Source organism: Erpetoichthys calabaricus, chromosome 1 (assembly GCF_900747795.2).
Source record: "Erpetoichthys calabaricus chromosome 1, fErpCal1.3, whole genome shotgun sequence".
In the NCBI taxonomy this organism is placed as follows: Eukaryota; Metazoa; Chordata; class Cladistia; order Polypteriformes; family Polypteridae; genus Erpetoichthys; species Erpetoichthys calabaricus.
The window spans coordinates 90,812,828-90,831,454 of record NC_041394.2 but is presented as its reverse complement, the minus strand read 5'-3'; the positions used below and the strand labels follow the sequence as shown (position 1 = coordinate 90,831,454).

The 18,627-nt window shown below is 35.5% G+C and overlaps 1 protein-coding gene across 1 annotated transcript in view; it reads right to left on the bottom strand.

The window, feature by feature from the left end:
- actn3b (actinin alpha 3b) overlaps positions 1 to 18,627 on the bottom strand; it is a 77,041-nt gene that overhangs the window by 19,823 nt on the left and 38,591 nt on the right. The window contains exons 2-7 of the mRNA XM_028803260.2: positions 9,546 to 9,660; positions 7,969 to 8,088; positions 6,897 to 6,983; positions 5,335 to 5,422; positions 3,660 to 3,738; positions 521 to 602 (exon numbers count right to left, since the gene is read on the bottom strand). Coding sequence (XP_028659093.1) covers positions 521 to 602; positions 3,660 to 3,738; positions 5,335 to 5,422; positions 6,897 to 6,983; positions 7,969 to 8,088; positions 9,546 to 9,660 — 571 coding nt within the window. The remainder of the gene's footprint in view (positions 1 to 520; positions 603 to 3,659; positions 3,739 to 5,334; positions 5,423 to 6,896; positions 6,984 to 7,968; positions 8,089 to 9,545; positions 9,661 to 18,627) is intronic.

Genomic DNA, 18,627 nt, shown 5'->3' with positions numbered 1-18,627 from the left:
TACTCTAACGAAAAGCCCAATCAAGACTAACAGTACTCTTTTTTTGTTTACCTTTTCATTTTCTTTAGATGGCAACTAAAAATCCAATCTATCAGTATTTCCCATATTGTCTTGGGTACCAAGGTTTTTTTTGTTTAAAAATACAATGGCCAGGTTCTCTGAGGTGGTCAATGTCTCATCAAGTCAAGATGAACAGAATCCGTTTATTCTGCCTATCAACTGGATACATACTTTTATTTAATTTTTTTTGTAAATATGTAATAAAAGCCTAAAGTAATATTTCATAATTCATAATTCAAAAGAAAAGATATGCTAATAATCATCTATGCTTATAGGGTCATGGTATAGTAATGACAGATCATAAGAGAAGCACTTCTGCACAATTCACTTATTCCTAAAAAATAGCTTTTTTTTAATCTAAAACACAAAATTTAAGGAGGTGTGATAACATACAGTATAATATTATTTTGGGGTAAATACAGTTTGATACTAGCTAAGAGCTTAAAGCCTCCTGTCTTACCTTCGGCATCCAGCATCTTAGGGATGTCCAAGAACTTCTCAGCGACGTCAAAAGCAGTGTTCAGGTTACCAATTGGGTCATCCTTTAGGAAAAACCAATATGCATAATTTATAAATATATAATGAAAGTTGGTCAAAGTAGGCATAAAGAGAAACTTTACTTTCTTCTTTACACAAATACTTTCGTTCACTATATTAGTTAATCCATTTATTTCCTTAGTATAAGGAAAAATGTAATTCTGGATTTTAACTACAGTATATTGAAGTGACTGATGAGAATCTGTGTGGTATAGAGGTTACTACCACCTTGCAACTTTAGGGATCTGGATTTAGTTCTTGAGTTGATGACTATCTGTATGTAGCCTGCATAATTTTCCCACATTCAGGAGCATTTTATCCTGGTAGTATAGTTCAATCATATATCCTAAAAATGTATGTATTATCAAACTTAATTTGTATAATTGAAAATCAATTAATATTTTTAGAATCACTTCTTGAAACTACATTTTAAGTATTAGAAGTATGATAAACTAAAAACTGTACGGCAGTATTTAAAAAGTAATACAGAAATTATTGTTTTAATCTGGGGCTTTTAATTTTTCGGTGGGCTACAATAGCATTAGGTTTTAGTTAAAGCCAGAGTTCTTAGTCAGAAGCCAACTATTACTGCCTGGAACTTATTATTTAAACTTTATTTCAATCCACTTCTTTGTTAAGATTTACAACCTTACCAGCTTATTTTACATTTAAATACTTAAATTCAGTGTTATTTCTTCTTCTGTTTTTGCCAAATAATTGAGAGATGCAAATAAGAAAAAAGCTAATTTAGTCCCATTTTACATGAATCAATAAAGGTGTAAAGGGTCTGTTTCAAAAAAAATTAAAAAGAAAAAGACACTGAAAACTGTAAACATATTTCTTATAAATAGTGTGTTTCATTAAAAGCCAGCATTTGGCTTTCAATTTAGAAAATGACTGAAACCAAAACCTGTAGCTACTGTGATGCTCCAGGAGTTGAGTTTGACAACCCTGTTTTAAAAGGGTATCTTCTTATTTGTCTGCTTGCATAAGAGGTTACAACTCTTGTGTAACATTCAAAGGCCATGTTTTATTTTTTTTCCAAAAAGCTATTTTTATATATTGATATATCCTTCTTAAATATATTACAGAATTACTAATGAGCTAACTACTCAGTACCTTGTTCATTGTGTGCATTCCCTACGCATAAGGTCTAAGGGCATTACAACACAGTATGCAGCTTAAATAATGTACAGCAAATAGGAAAGTCCAATTCGGAAGTGAGGTTTCAGTAGGTGGTAGTAAAAGACGCCAGTCAGTAAAGGCATAAGTATTTAAATAATCAAAATAAAAAGGCAGTTTCATTAATCCACAAACTAGAGATATTAACAATAAGCAGGCAGGAACAGGTGAACAGGTTCATTCTTACCAGATCAAAATTTAATAATATGCAGATAAAAAAGAAATAAAAAATGAATAAACAAAGAAGTCAGAAACAGCCAGGGCAGGGCAAAAAAATGATCAACATCTAACTTAACTGTGGATTCAACCTGCTTAAAATGGCATGACCACTTCAACCAATCCCTACCTCCAATCACAGGATAGTTTCATAATCAGAAGTTCCTTACATGTTAATTCAAAGGAAGCAAGCAAGAACAATTAATGCATGAAAGGTGTGAAAGCTGGGGTGAGAGATTAAGTCAAAGGAACTACCTGACACCACTTCCAAAAAGCCTGTAAACAGTTGTGGATTAGTGGAACAAGTACAGCCTGTAAAGCTAAGAATTTTACCTCAGCCAATATATGGTTTTTCTATTATTTTAAAGCACACTTGTTTATAGTATTGTGCTTCCTGCATCATACCCTCTGCTCACTATGTATATCTAATTTTCTTCATTGTCCTACTTTTGGCTGTACTTCTAAAACTATTTCAGCATCCGTCCCACTAACATGCTCATTAGTAAATGATAAATTACGTAACCAGAACACATCAGAGATCGGTAGAAGATTGGTGTAACTATGCCAAGTAATGAAACTGTAAAGAAGAGACTCAAACATGACAGAATGTAATTCCTTCAAAAAGCAGTGTAAGTCTTTGCATGTAGTCAGCTTACTGCACATTACCCTCATATTTTCCAGGGCTGAACATAATTTGTTACCTCATTCTGATGCAAAATGAGGTTTACTCACAAAAACAGAAGTTGGGGATGCATCACAGCACATCAGCATGCTTTCTTTATTGAACTGTTAGAAATCGATCAATAACATGTATAAAGTTCAAAGTAAGCAGTGTTCTTTTCCTCCCTCCTTTCCACGTACAGTGTTCTTTGCCAACAAAAAACAGAACCATGCTTTTGTTTTTTGATTCAAACTTCCATGTAAAGTAATGATAAACTAATGTTGGTGACAAAAATATGATGCTGTTTCAATTTGCAATTAAGAACTCTTAGCTCTTCATTAGGCAGCTACAGTAAGGTACAATGAGAAATATTAAAGGATTCTTAATTCTGATTACAGAATTTAACAAAGGAAACCCATTCTAATTAATCATGCTATAAATGTATGATTTATATCATAATGTCAAAGACAAAAGTCAATAACGGCCTAAAGATATTTCCATACTAAAATGGGTTAAACAAGAGGTACTGTTTCATTTTACAGTAATGAAACAATTACAGGAATTTCATTTTATAACATAGTTGCCATTTCTCTTAGTATACATTAAGAAGCTACACTATGGTACAATGAAATAGTAGGGTTCTTGTTTCAGATTATTTTATTTAATAAAACAGGAACTAATTGAGTTATTCCATCAGCAAATGATGTACAGTATATCAAGCCCTTAAATTAACATTTCAAAAAAAGATGTAAATATATTTACACTTCAATCATAGATACCAATATAATGAGAAGAGTAATTAACACATTACTGACTTGTTTCAAATCAGTAGTTAAATACTTTAAAAATGTGTTCTTTTAGTTAAACATTTTTAAAGCATTAGTTGTTGACTATGGTATATATATGATTGCGAGGAAAGTGTGGAAAACTGCTACCTCAAGAGTAAAATCAAAAACAAATAGAAAATAGGTTAGGATTTCAGAAGAGGATCCAAAAAAGGCACCTTTCTCAGTTTGGAGTAGTCTATGAGATCAGGCCTGTGTCTGTGAATGAGAGCACACAGTGCCAATCCATCTTTCCAGCTGACAGGAGCAATAATCAAGGGTAGGGTGACAGGGAAAGAGAAAAGGAGAGGGAGAGAGAGAGAAGTAACATTTTAGAACATTCATGAGCAGGCATTCAGACCTACTGGACAGCTGCAACTGAAAATAAGAACACAAGGGAGAAGAAAATAGAAGAGATGAAAATGGTTAAGATTAACCCAGAACTGGGAAGTAGAGTTCTAATTAGTTACACACATTCAAAATAATTTGGGAAATACCAGAAATTTGCACAAGCAGGAAATCTAGCTTTAAACTTTCACCCATCTGGGGAATATGAAGGCAATTCTGTAAACCGTAAAATCTGTTTCATAGTGAACATGTCTGTCAACCAATCTACTTCGGACCTACAGTATTAAGACAAAAGCATAATGTTGACCAGAAAGTAGGTGAATAAAACAATGAATACGTGCACTAGACAGAATCCCATGTAAAGAATTTTCAGATGCCAGACATGAGTAATTTGCAAAGCTAGACCAAGTTTAACATCACCAGTAATACGACTTAATTAGAACTGATCAACAGAAGACCCTCACTAGTTTGGTTTTAAAGAATTTTACAAGGCAACCATCTGATTCCCTAATCAGTACAAATAATTTTCTTAAGACTGTTTATTTTCTTTAAGTGCTATTACTATTTATCAGTTGACTCCAAAGCAAAAACAGATTGTATTTGTCTGGCCTTTGCAGGTTGACATCTTTCTTAGAGATTTTTAACCCTAGCACTTTATAAAGCTGATTGGGCCTTTTGTTTAAAGTTAGCACAAAAACTAGTACAATGAGACAAGGCCTGTTACTTGTGCATTAATGGTGGATGTGAAATTATTAGACAGACAACAAGAGGACACAGCAGCTTTGATGAAGAAGCTAAGGTCAGTGCATGAATCCAACAGAAAAAGGAATAGGAAGAGCCAGGAAGCTTGTGACTTAGTAGAGGCAGAATCTGTGTTAGAATATAAATTAATCAAAAACCATATATAAATGGGGCACTGGAAACAGGAATATAGGCAATGACTGAGTAGTAAATATCAGCGATTCACTTGTTTAAATTTGCTCTAATCAACACCGATCAACCTCAGGTTATTATAGAATAATTTTGGCTAGCTGACTTCAGGTAAGAAGGTGTAGTTGAGGATAAAACGCAATAATTTTTTTTTCTAATATGTGGAAAATACACAATAATTTGCATAATCTTTTAATAACAACTACAATCTTTCTAGCAGGATTAATTAAAGAAAATAATTAAAATACAGCATTGGTAACGTCTTATTTTAGTTTCTTAAAGGAAACTTTTCTATTATCATACTTTTTTTTTTGCTGGGTCTGCTTACTTATCATCAATAATATCCATGCATAAACTGCTGGGTCAGAAAGAGGACAAGTTTAATGTGTAGGAGTGCTACTTCCTATTTACTATTTAATTCGGCCTTGTGTTTTAAGTTTAGTTATATTTTTTGTTGTTTACGTTGCTCTGAATTTCTGGTGGGTAAAATCTAGCCTGAGGTTGAAGGTTAGGAGTGTGAAATAACAGATAGAGAATAATTGAAATGACGTCCCTGTAGAAATTACAACAGCACACCTGATGTGGAAGTTTTGCACATTGACATTCCTGTAGGGGGCAGTCTTCCTCTGGCACCACAAGAGTAAGCCTTCCTTTGCTGAGGTTTCTGAAAAGATCAAATTAATTAATTAAGTGCCTTGTTTTTGCAACATATAATTTAGAAATGACTTTTTCTGCATTTGCTACCATTAGCCATGCCATCTAACATAATGCTTGCTTAATGGCTTTCAGAAATAAGTAAGAAAGTATATATTCACATTTTACCTAATACTGCATGAAAATACAACATTTAACTTCATGTGTAGAAGCCAGCCTTTAAACTAACTTCTTTTTCTAAAATCTTTATGCTCATCCTGCTTCTTGACATGCTTTATATATTAAACCACCTTTGTAAGAGGATGGGGAATACAGAAAAGTCCATCATGGCCACAAAAATACATTTCTCAGGAAAAAGTGGAACAGTTGTCACATGCAAGCAAAGGGTTTGGGAGCTGTAAATGAGCATTTGTGAAAATTCTGTGCTTTGCCGGTGGTCCCATTCTCCATGAGTATTGGATGGGGGTTGGTGGTGGTTACAGATACTTTTAATGCTGGAATGGTTTCTCCAGCTTACAAAGAGCCAGCAATATGTCCCTTCTCTTATGAAAGCAGGAGAAAGTATTGGAGACCCAATAAATGTAGACTGTGTAGAATATGACCAGACACAGACAGGCAGACACGTTTAAATTATCCCACACACGTTTATTTAGGGTCTCCATTATACAATCTATCACTACTCACACAAGCCCCAATACCCCTCAGTCCAGGCCTTATCACAATGCCTTCTCTTTGTCTCTATCTCTTCAGACCGCCTCCTTCTCTCCTCCAGAACCTTGTCCTTCTTCCACCCAACTCAAGTCCATCTCTGAAGGGAGGCGGCCCCTTTAAATAAGCACCCGAATGTGCTCCAGGTGTGTTCCCGGCAATTTCCCACCGACACGCCCCAGTGTGACAGAATTGCCGGCTGTCTCTCCGGAACCACTCCGGGTGTCCCTGTTCCTCTTCACTCCAGCACTTCCTGGTGTGGCGGAAGTGCTGCGGTCCAGGGTCCTCCAGGTATTGGGGTCCCCCTGGTGGTGACCATGGGCCCCTACAGGGTCGAGCTTCCCAACTCTGTACCTGCGGTCCCCAGGGCGGTCGCCCCCTCGAGGTCTGGAGGAGGAATGAGCCCTTCTCCTGTCTTCCTGGGCGTCCCGGCCGGGCGTGTGCCCCGTCCGTGTGCCACAACTGATAAGGTAGTTCAACACCATGTGGTTGTTATTTTTTGTGGGTTTTACTTGCTTTTAAATAAATACACTACAACCTAGAACCATTTTCCTCTAGTATTTCAGGTGGTTATTGATCCTCCTAGTGTCTGAAAATATTTATTTTACATATTGTGTTCCAAAAAGTAGGATGTGTAATTGACTACAAAAAAAAAAACACTTACTAGTATGTAACTAGTATGGAAATAGTGTAATGCCTTTGACATTTCTGAAAATACTTCCCATGGAATTATGATTATTGTTCCCTTTCTGTAGAACTGTTTTGCTATCACTTACCTTCCACTGAAATATCCTGGATGGCAAATCTCAGAATAATTGTCCAGATCATACCCAAGGTCATCTTTGTATTGCCATCAACAATTTCTGTATGAAAAACAAGAGAAAAGAAATATGCTTATTCCATTGAAGAGTAAGCAATGCTTATAGTAAAACTATACAGTATAGAATATGACTGATCTAAAATGCAAAATACAATCCTGAAAAACAGTGCAACACAATAAATACGAAATTACCCTTTTTAAATGTCATTACTAATTGTTTATTAAGTTCCAGTCTCAAATATGAAATGATTTAGATAGTGACTATGAAAAGAAAGAGTGTAAAAGATTCAACGATTTTCAGGTAAGACAACAAAGTATCTTTTTTGTTTTAATTATTATAATCTAAATGTGTATACATATGTTCCACATACATCAAATTATAATTCACAGATATCAAAACAATTTAGAAAAAACAGCAGAACACAGCAGTCCCCCAGAACATTAAGCATGAAAATGCTATACTTAAAAATCCTGCTTAGATAATACCCATTGACTGATAGCAAAAATCATAATCCTGAGGGGTAACGACTTAAATCATATAAACTGTAATTGTCAAAGTGTAGTTTATTATTGTGTATTTTATACATGGAAAGTGTCCTGAAAGGTATTTAAGAAACTAACGTATAATAATACAGTGTGGTATAGTAGTTAAGGCCTTGAACTTTAAACCAGAAGGCTGCTAGCTCAACCCTTGCTTCTGACCTGACTCACTGTGTGATGCACTTAATCTGTCTTTGCAAAAATTGTAAGAATAGAACAAACAATTTAGATTAAAAGATTTTGTAGCCTGTTAAACTCCCCATTTTGCTTTCTAGAACCTTAGCCGATCTGCCCTGCCCTCTGGTGGTAAGTAGTAAGACACATGTGTGGCTACAAGTGAATGTTGTAAAGATTATCTGCATATTCTGGAAGAAGAGGCAGCAGCTTGAATCACTGCAGTTCTGAAACTGGACACCAAGCCTTACTTGACTGCATTACTACTTTATTCATGAGGCTAACAAGGATGCAGAACCAAATGGCTTAATTACCTTCAGCACCAATAGAGACCAGTTTGACTCCCTTGCTGCAGATAAAATCCAGAGCCTTGTTGACATTGGCGATCTTGTGAAAACGCATTTTTCCTTTGTCAGGTTTAGGCAGTCTCTCACCTGCATAACACAAGGAAAAAACATGACATGAAAGACTGTTACTTTTTCCTTCTCTTCAAAAGGAATGGAGACAGCACTACCTATTCATGATTTTCTGAATTTGATTTCTGCGATTCAGGGTTATCAGAAGCAAAAGATTATGAACAGAAGCCTCATTTGAATACCTGTCTACCACAAGGCACAGTCATTCACACCAGGTCAAAGGCTTTTGGAATACAGAGGAAAACTACAAACACTGGAGTAAAAGCAAAGGGAGTGTAAACTAGGCAGACAGTAGCCGCAAGGCAGAAGAGCCTCTGGAATCTTGGCTGCACCACCCAGCACTAACAAGAACAAGGTATAAATCAGTTACTATAAATGGTAATAATCCTGATTAATAAAAGGAATGCAGGAAGACTTTTAAAAACCACCATTATGACCACCATAATTCAAATGAATTTATCTACTTAATTCTGTGAAAGCTTACTCAAAGGAGTTAATTCTCAGACTGTACTAGACAAACATAATCATGCTTCTCCAGCTTCTTACAGCAAAGAGAAGGAAAACTAGCTATGCAAATGGAAAACCTTTATGTGGCACATAGATAGTACTGTTGTCTAGAGTCAACCCTGGGACTCATTTGACATATACCACCTCTGTCTCCAAAAGCATTATTTCTTGAGAGACATGACAAACAACAGACACTAGTAGATATATATTTATATACAGCCTATCCACTTAATTTCTATTTTAAACACAATTATTTTTCACATCTGCAAGTGCAATGTCACTACACAAAGTAAAAAAAAACACAATTCTATGTATAGATGTGAGTATGAGGAGTGAATATCAACCATAAAAATAATCTAATTACATACAAAAACCTCAAATTCCTAAGTCACTTGTTCTCTTTGGCAATTTACCCTGACATATTTATCCCTAGTCTGAGAATATTTGACACTACTAACCCACCACTATTCTTTGTCATCCTTGTACTTTTTTCTGTATTTCCTATATTTTTGTTTCTTTCTCACTATCACAATAATCCTTAGGAACAGTAATGTTGTGATTTGCATGAGACAATGCCATGTGATGTAGCCAACTGTGAAAGATGTTCCATAAAATAAAAATATTACGTTGGTATTATATCTGATACATATCAAGCTCCCAAAGAGATAGATACAAAATAAATGTTTCAGATAAGGCGAAATAAAACGTGGTGCCCTCCTACCACATTATCTTTAGTGCCATTTTCACAACATCCACTATAAGCTCTTCGGAAGAAGTAGTCAATGTGAAATACTGTGCCCACTTATAATGTATAAGAAATGTATTCTATTTCAACTTCACATCAAGTTTGCCAGCATCCCAATAGTTACCAAGACATAAGTTCCCAGAGTAACAAAGATACCAAGGTGCAGCTCCACACACAAGCCAATGCCACAGAACAATGGAAAGTATCTGCCAGTGACTCTTACCTGAAATGACTTCAAGCAGAAGCATCAACTTCAGCCCATTTCTGAAATCCTCTTCGATGTTCTCAATCTGAGTACCAGCCTTACGCAGATGAGAGTTACACCAGGCTGTAAAAGTCTAGGAAGGAAGAACAAAACATAAGGACATGCACTGTTCATTATAATTGCTTAGCTTTAGATCTGTAACTCTGTGTTTCTTATAAAGTACATCTTCCTGGCTACTTTTATTGAACTAGCAACTTTTAATACAGTTGGGAAACCATCGAAGTACTTGTGAAATGGCTGAAACTTGAAACACAAAAATGACGTGCACTTGCTAAATCATTAGCATGCCTTCTTAGTTCAAACATGCTAGAAAGTCTGTAATCAGTCAAGTTTGGTCAACTCTTGTTAAACTGTTAATTTCTGCTTTTACTAACATAGCATTTTAATTCATTTTTGAGCATTTTTCCTTAACATTTTGGTTTTATCAAAGTCAGTGGTCTTCTTGAGTACATGACTAATGTAACACTGAATCTGATGTTGTTAATTGTTACCCGTTTATTTTGTTTATAAAACTACATTCAGGCAATCAACCTTTACAAAATTAGGTTTGTCACCAAATAATGCCTTATAAATAAAAGTATTTGGATGCTCTACTTATTTTGCTGCAAAATGTTTAGCAACTTTTTTTAGCTGCATATATGATAATGTCAGCTTTGGGGGTTTATTATCCTGTTTCCATCTATACTGGCAAACCTGAATTAAAATAAGTGGGTTTGAAAATGGTTATTTAAGTGTATATATTCACTCTACCCCATTGTCAAATGAAACGTGTAGCCCCAATTTTATGACAAGCTCAAAAAGATCAGCTTTAAACTGGTTGTTTGGTCACATCCTCTTGCAAATAATCTTTGGTAATCATATACCAGTGCCTATAATCAAATGATTGCTAGGTGATTGAAAGTGAGACTGTGTTTTTACACATATGACACAGTAATGACTTCTGAAGTTAAGTAATAGGAAACTGTAGAAAAATGCATCTTAATTTGTCCAAAACATACCGTAAAATGACATATAAACCTTGAGCAGTTTTGATAAGCTGTATATTTAAGAGTAGCTAGTGTTTAAACTTAGAAGGGTTTAGCATTTGCATTGTGGCATTCTTCCAAGCTCTTTTCAGCTGCAGATATCCCATCCATGTTACTTTTACTACTGTCTGACAAAATGATATCTTTTAATTTTCATTTGTAATTTTTTAATGTAAGCATATGTTTTCTAAAAGCTTAAAATTGTCAATAACAGAAACAACTGTCTGACACAACAGAAGGTTGAAAAGATTGCTCCAATAAAAAAAAAAAACTGTAAAATTACAGAAATGATGCTAGGAAACCTAAAAATCACACACAAATTAAAACAGAAAATGGCCACAAACTATGTCATAACTAGTCATTTGGTCAAAGGACAATTCTTGGTTGTAGCTTGTCTACACTATTATTCCAAGTCATAATTTTCTTGTTTCTATACTTACCATGCATATTTCAAAATAGCCAGAAGTATAAAATCTAATACATCTGTGAAATAATTTTAAGAAAAAAATGAATTCATACCTATTTTGCCATTATTTTGTTTTTTAAACTGCAGGTAATGTACAGATTCAGGTATAAGCAACAATAAATATGTGGCTACTCTTCTCATTACATGCCTTCACATCAGTTTATTGGAAATAATTTCCTCCCTTTAAAAATTATTTAGGCAAGGGTGTGTACAGGTGCATCACAGATTCAGAATTAATTCCTCCATGGAACCGAAGTGTATTTTGAAGCTCAACAATGCCTACGTTATGAACTCCTTTAGAATTCCCATTCTTAAATCAGAAACTATGAAATAAGAAGCCTAATTAAGTAGTGAGTACATCAGAGCTTACAAAACCTCTGATGCAGATATTGGCTACAATGAAAACCTGTCCACACTGCAACGCTCTTTGAGAAATGATCTAAGTGTCCACATGCTTCTGGGTTGGATTTAAGTTACAGCCTGGTCACTTAATGTTTTACTGCCTGAGCTGTATAAATTAAATAGTTTTCATGTATATAAAGACTGATTGAGACAACAGTGATAGCTTCCATAACAATTCATTGATTATTCAAATTTCCAGGGAACCTGCACTTTATCATTGCATGGGCTTCCTTTATGTTCTCCATTTTCCTCTTTCATCCCAAAGACATGTATGATAGGTTGCTTGGCCACTACAAACTGGACAACTTTGAGTAAGCATGCGCTGCAAAGGGGTAGTGTCCTGTCCAGGATTGGCTTCTTGCTTACACCCAATTCTGTCAAGACTCAAGGCTTCCAGCACCAGAAAATCTAATTAAGCAAATGAGTGGATGGATTATTTTTCAGCTTTTATTCATGTTTTGGTGAATCCAAGTACATTGCAGATGGAACTAATTTCCTATTTATTTTTACATTATAATAATGACACACAAATCTTTATTAATTTATAGGAAATGCAGGAAAGCATTGTGCTTAGAAAACAAGCAGAAAATAATTATCATTCACTCGTTCATACATTTAAGTATGTGACCTGGGCTTCAGGTGTAAAATACTTGAATATCTGTAATAATAATATTAAAAAAAATCTTATCCTCCCTGATGTGATGTAGTTACAGCCCTTTATTGCAATTTAAAATATCCCCAACATCTTAACAATGGATTGAGTAATTGGTTCTCCCCAGAGGAATGACTTTTTAATTTGTCACATAAAACCTTTATACATATACATATACATATAATATATGTGTATATATATATATATGTGTATATATATATATATATATATATATATATATATATATATATATATATATATATATATATATATATATATATATTATATTATATTATATTATATATATAACAAATTATGTGTGTTAAGATTGTGTATAGCATTTAATCATCAATATTGTGGTAAATTAGAGTTTAATTTTTAGGGTTTCATATTTTTGGAAATTTTTCTGCTTGAGACATTATTTCAATATATTGAAAACTATTGGGAAATGCAGCCTGTTGAACTGACTGCAACACATAACTCCACAACAAATGCAGCTTGATATCACCACAAGTGAGTCACCAGTGCTGTAATAAACATACTGCTCTACTAAGCTTGCTTTCAGGGGGAAAAGGAAAGATGAAGAGGGGGATGGGGATGCCAGGAATGCTCCTGCCTATGAAATTTGATGTCGAGTGCAAGGAGAGACAAGAGCACAGGTGTTCCTCCTTCAAATCAACTCTCTTGCCTTGCATGACCAAATTTAGACAGGTCTTGGGTTGGGGCAGGGGGGCAAGGAGGCTAAATCTGGCCATGCAAATGCTGTGGGACACCAGAGAGGGGACAGCTGACAGAGCAGGATTCCTAAGCGAACAGGCATATTAACACAGCACTACTGTGAGCTTGCTTTCAATGCCGTCATTACTTTATGCAAACAATAACTTTGAAAGACAAGAAGAGGAAGTGGATTGGAGTATTGTATTTGTTTATGCAAAGCTGGAATACTGAGAAAAAGTTTGTTTTGCAAAGGATATTTGCAGCACCGGGACTTCATGTTGAGAAATAATACAATATGACCAAAAACATAATAAAAAAATAATAGCTAACTAAAACATAATAAAATGATTTACATATAAGGAAACCTATAAAACTGAAAAAAATGTAACAAAAAGTAATGCAAGGAAACATTTATTAATGAAATTTAACAAATCCTAGCATTGTCAGTTTCCTTTTGCAGCCCAGAAATATATAGGTTAGGTTAACTAGCCGTTCAAAATTATAACTGGAAAAATTAAACTTGTCGTATGGAAGATTACTATCCTATCCTGACTTAGTCCCTCCTTTGTGTCTGGTGCATTGACAATTTCCATATCCCTGTGTCCATGTTCAAAAACTGTATAGATAATGCATACTAATATTATATGTGAGAATAAGCCTTTACTAAAACACTATAACAAATGCAATAAGTAGCAGTTTAGAAGTGGGGCTTTAATGGCTTACTAAAGAAAATATATTGGTAACATATTGCTGTATAATATAAAGCCCTTCTAAGAATGTGTTATGCAGCAGTCTACTGACAAATAGATGCATATTGGTAGGCCCAGTTTTTAAATGTGGTCATTCGGACTGCGCATATCTTATTAAGACCAAATAAAGCATTTTTAAAATCCTAGATCGCTTCTTCTCTAAAATATACCTATAAATTCTTATTTTTAATATTATGATAGTTCAATGCATTTTTTAATAAACCTAGGGTTCTGCAGTTTTTTCTCAAAGCATTCGGCAGCAAGTTTTTTTCTCTTTTGCCATTGGCGAGGTCAATGTCTCAATCTTGCCTTAGTTAATTCTTGTTTCATTATATGTCTTAATTAGAAGCTGGCATTCTGCTTTTAGTGCACTATATCTGATTTTAGATGCCTTGCTCACACTCTGCAGTGATAATAGCTGCTAAAAGTGTGAATTTTTACTTAAGTTCAGAAAGATGCCATCTTACTCTCCTGTGTCTGGGTCTTCATACTCTTTTTTTTATTTATTTGGTCGTCAAGAGGCTGACTATCTATTCATTGATTTTCCTTGTTGGCACAAGTAGGACAGAATACAAGGGAGGAACTAGCCCTGAATTGGATGCCAGGATACACCAATGTTTACTTAACATGATGCCAATTCAGAATTTCAACCAACTTAACCTGTTGTTGATACTGTGACCCCTTAAATACCCGTTTTCTTTAATATATAAACGTCTGTCAAATAATAATGAAATTCAAATAGGAAGGAAACCAACAGGTGACATTCTAAATTGGTTTAATCTGTACACTCTTGTTTTCATTGTAGGTGGTTACTTATACAAAATGTATTGTTAGGTTAACTGGTGATTTCAAATTGGACCTGTACAAGTGTCAGTGTATTTGTGTGTGTGTGTGCGTATGTGTGAATGGAGACCTTCGATGGACTGGTACCCAATCCAGGACTTGCTTCAGCCCTGTGACCAATATTGTTGGGATAAGCCATATCATCCCTCTGTTGACCATGAATTGGTATAAACAGATTTGAGGATGTATCAGTTAACAAAAAAAGATATGAGGCATGAAGGGGTACATATTCACTGTGCTCTGAAAAAAACTATAAGTGGGAGGCATTTTGATATGAACCATGTCTTAAAAAGCATCTTTTCTTTCACTTTACAAATTACCGAATCTCAGTGTGACGATATTTGGAATATATGAAGTTGGTATTTGAAATGTTCTACAAAGCATTCCTTAATAGAAACGTCTTTTCAGTATATAGTACATTCACTTGTTTGATGTTGACTTAATTTAGCTATGAAACACATCTTCAGTTCATGATTCAGTAAACCTAGACAATTTCAAGTGCTAATGTAATAAAGTCCAAAGACCAGTCTTTGACATGACTAGCTCAAATAAAAATGCATTGATCTTGTATTGATGAAATAAGCATACAGTAGATGAACTTGGCATCCTTTGGTAGTGTAACATAGTGGGCGTTGGTAATCTGAGATGTACTTGATATAACAGTCTGGGATAGAGTTTTACTGGAAAAACAAGACTTCTGACTCACATCCACATATTGGGAAGAAGAAAGAGGATAATGGACACCACCTGTGCACTCTTCAGATATAATCATTTGGCACAACTCCCACAGATAGGGAAGAGGCAGTATGTAAGTTCAAATGTGTTTAAGAATGTCTGTGCGGCAATCATGTCATCTGATTTCACCTAGCAGCAACGATAAAATACAACTAATATACCATTAACATTTAAAACCACAACCAGGATTTAATGAAAAGCATGTTTTGCCAGTATCTTTTACATTGACTTCATAAAATGAACACACCTTCTTATTATTAAAGTGAAGGGCAAGGACCAGACAGTAATTTAGGCTACAGCTGTTGTTTGTTCACAAGCTACTTTTAGAAATAGAGAATTCATTGCAACAGTATGATTGGAAAACTATTCTGAAAGGTCTAAAAAGGGATCTACAGTATAGTGTGTACTGAATAATCAGCATTTAAAGAGGAACATAGGACTACATTACAAAAATTAAAAGTTCTCTCTCAGGATTTTGTTATGGAGTCATCACCTTTAGAGAAACAATATAAACTAACAATAGAACAGATAAGAGATTATATCTTGCAAAAAAGCAATGACCCATATAGGCATCAACTAAATACTTCCTCGATAATTAGGTTGTAACCCTTTACCCCTGAATATAAAAGGTGAGAGGAGAAACAACTTCATTTATTTACTTATTTAACTGAGCACTTTAACTTGTTCATTTATTATAAGATTGTGGGAACCCACTATTAAAAGAAACCAGTAAAAAGGCAGTGGGAGGAAAAAGCACAAGAATCACACTCACACATTATGATAGGTTGATTGGGTTCTGTATTGCCTCCAGTGAGTCTAGGTTGGATTCCTGGCTTTGAATGACCATTTTAATGGGAAAAATGAGTTAAAAAATGGAAGGTTGAATAAGAATTTATTTGTTGATACCCACCAATGCAGAATCGAAATTTTAAATTGAATCTCAAACATGACAATCTCCAATGAAACATTAATACAGGTATCTACTTGCGCATGTTTGTGACGAGGTTCTAAAGTCACTGACATTCTGCCTGTACTCCTAGATGCACGACCCTGGCAACCAGTCCTCCCATAAATAAAAGCTTAGCTAGGCTGTTGACAGTGTAAACTTTATATTTTCCTTTACAGTATGAGCTGCACCAGTTCAAAGCTTTTTTCCAACCCTGAAATTCCCTGGCAGAGAGGGGGTTCTCTATCACACCTTAAAAGATGACCTCACGAAATACAGAGAGGGATAATTTTGCTCTAATTTATGTGGAATGTTTGCCATGTATCATAGTGACTATCACACAGTTCATACAACCAGAATTCAATTCCTAGGCAAGTTAATATCTATGTTGAGCATGCATGTTTATCCTGTCCTCACAAGGGTTTCCTCAATGTGGACTCCAGTTTCTTATACATCCCAAATCATTGTGTTTTAGGTCACTAAAACTTTAATTTGGCCTTGTCTTGTATGAATAAAAGTCTGGGTTCATTTCCTGGGTCCTCCCTGCGTGGAGTTTGCATGTTCTCTCCATGTCTGTGTGGGTTTCCTCCGGGTACTCCGGTTTCCTCACACGGTCCAAAGACATTTAGATTAGGTGCATTGGTGATCCTAGATTGCCCCTAGTGTGTGCTTGGTGTGTGTGTGTGTGTGCACCCTGCAGTGGGCTGGCGCCCTGCCTTGAGTTTGTTTCCTGCCTTGTGCCCTGTGTTGGCTGGGATTGGCTCCAGCAGACCCCCGTGACCCTGTAGTTAGGATATAGCGGGTTGGATAATGGATGGATGGATGAATAAAAGTGTCTTGGGATGGCCTGGTTACTGTCTTGTAGTAAGTGTTGCCAGAATAAGCTTCAGGCCTTTGCAACTCTGAACATAATAAAGTGAACACAGAAAATGGGTGGATGCTTGCTACTGGCATGAAAATTCATTTTATGTTAATTTGAAATTTTTTTTCTTATCATCCTTTCTCATATACTTCACAGTTTTCCCTGTAGACTGAATGAGTTTCTACACTCACATGTTGACTCAATACGAAATGTATTTTCTGGTGAAAAACACTGCTTATAATAAAAATACCCTTTGACATCTTATCTTGTTAACAAGGTTTATTTGTTTAGTTCCTTTTTGCAAGTGGTGTTTACACTTCCAGGAAATATGGTATTGCATTTAGCACTTGTGCAGACTTCACATAGGCCATTTGTATATGCAGGCCACTCTTACATATGTTCTACCAGTCTGTAGTGGCCAGTGCAAGTTTCTGTGTGGTACTGTGATGAAGAAATTGCATTAACAACAACATTTATTTATATAGCACGTTTTCATACAAATGATGTAGCTCTAAGTGCTTTACAGAATGAAGAAAGAGAAAAAAGACAACATATAAAAATTAAAATAGGCAATACTAATTAACATAGAATAAAAGTAAGGTCAGATGGCCATGGGGGACAGAAAAAACAATATCTGCAGGGGTTCCAAGCCATGAGACTGCCCTGCCCCGTCTAGGCAGTCTACCTAACAAAGTGCAGTTAATGCCATTAGACTAAATGAAGTCATTAAAAAGGCTGGTTCAATCTTGGAAGTTAGGCTGGACTCACTGGAAGAAGTGGTAGAATAGAGGTCACTTGGAAAGCTGCTGACTATTCTGAACAATGACTCTAGCTCCCCGCATGAGGTCTTGACTAAATAGAAAAGCACATTCAGTAACAGACTGTGACAACTGTGTTGCTCCAAGGAGCTCTATGTATTTCTGCCCTCAGCCATCATGCTCTATAATGAGTCACCCCATGGCTGAGGTGGTATTGTTCCACTGTGCTAAAGGGTACTGAGCAAATCTACCAGATATCTTAATTACAATGACATTACATACAATAGAGCGGCATGGTGGGAGTTTGCATGTTCTCCCCGTGTCTGTGTGGATTTCCTCTGGGTACTCCGGTTTCCTCCCACAGCCCAAAGACATGCAGGTTAGGTGTATTGGCGGTCCTAAATTGTCCCTAGTGTGTGCTTGGTGTGTGGTTGTGTGTGTGTGTACGTGCCCTGTGGTGGGCTGGCATCCTGCCTGAGGTTTGTTTCCTGCCTTGCGCCCTGTGTTGGCTGGGATTGGCTCCAGCAGACCACCGTGACCCTGTAGTTAGGATATAGCAGGATGGATAATGGATGGATGAATTCTAATCAATTTACACTTAGTAAATACCTATACTTTGTTAATATTCTTATTGATAATTCTTGTTAATGTGTATGTTAATGTGTAGTTATAGCTTGTTAGCATACATGACATTATGTCAATTCTTGTTATTTGTATATTTGTGCCTTAAATATCTGCTACTATAACCCTTCAATTGCCTTTTGAAAAATTATTTCTCCCTATTTAAATTAATCTGTAATACTGTGTAACTATAAAATATATATATACATATTTAAGTTACTGGGCCTGTCAATGGAGTCACTTCTACCTTTCTTCCTAATTTTT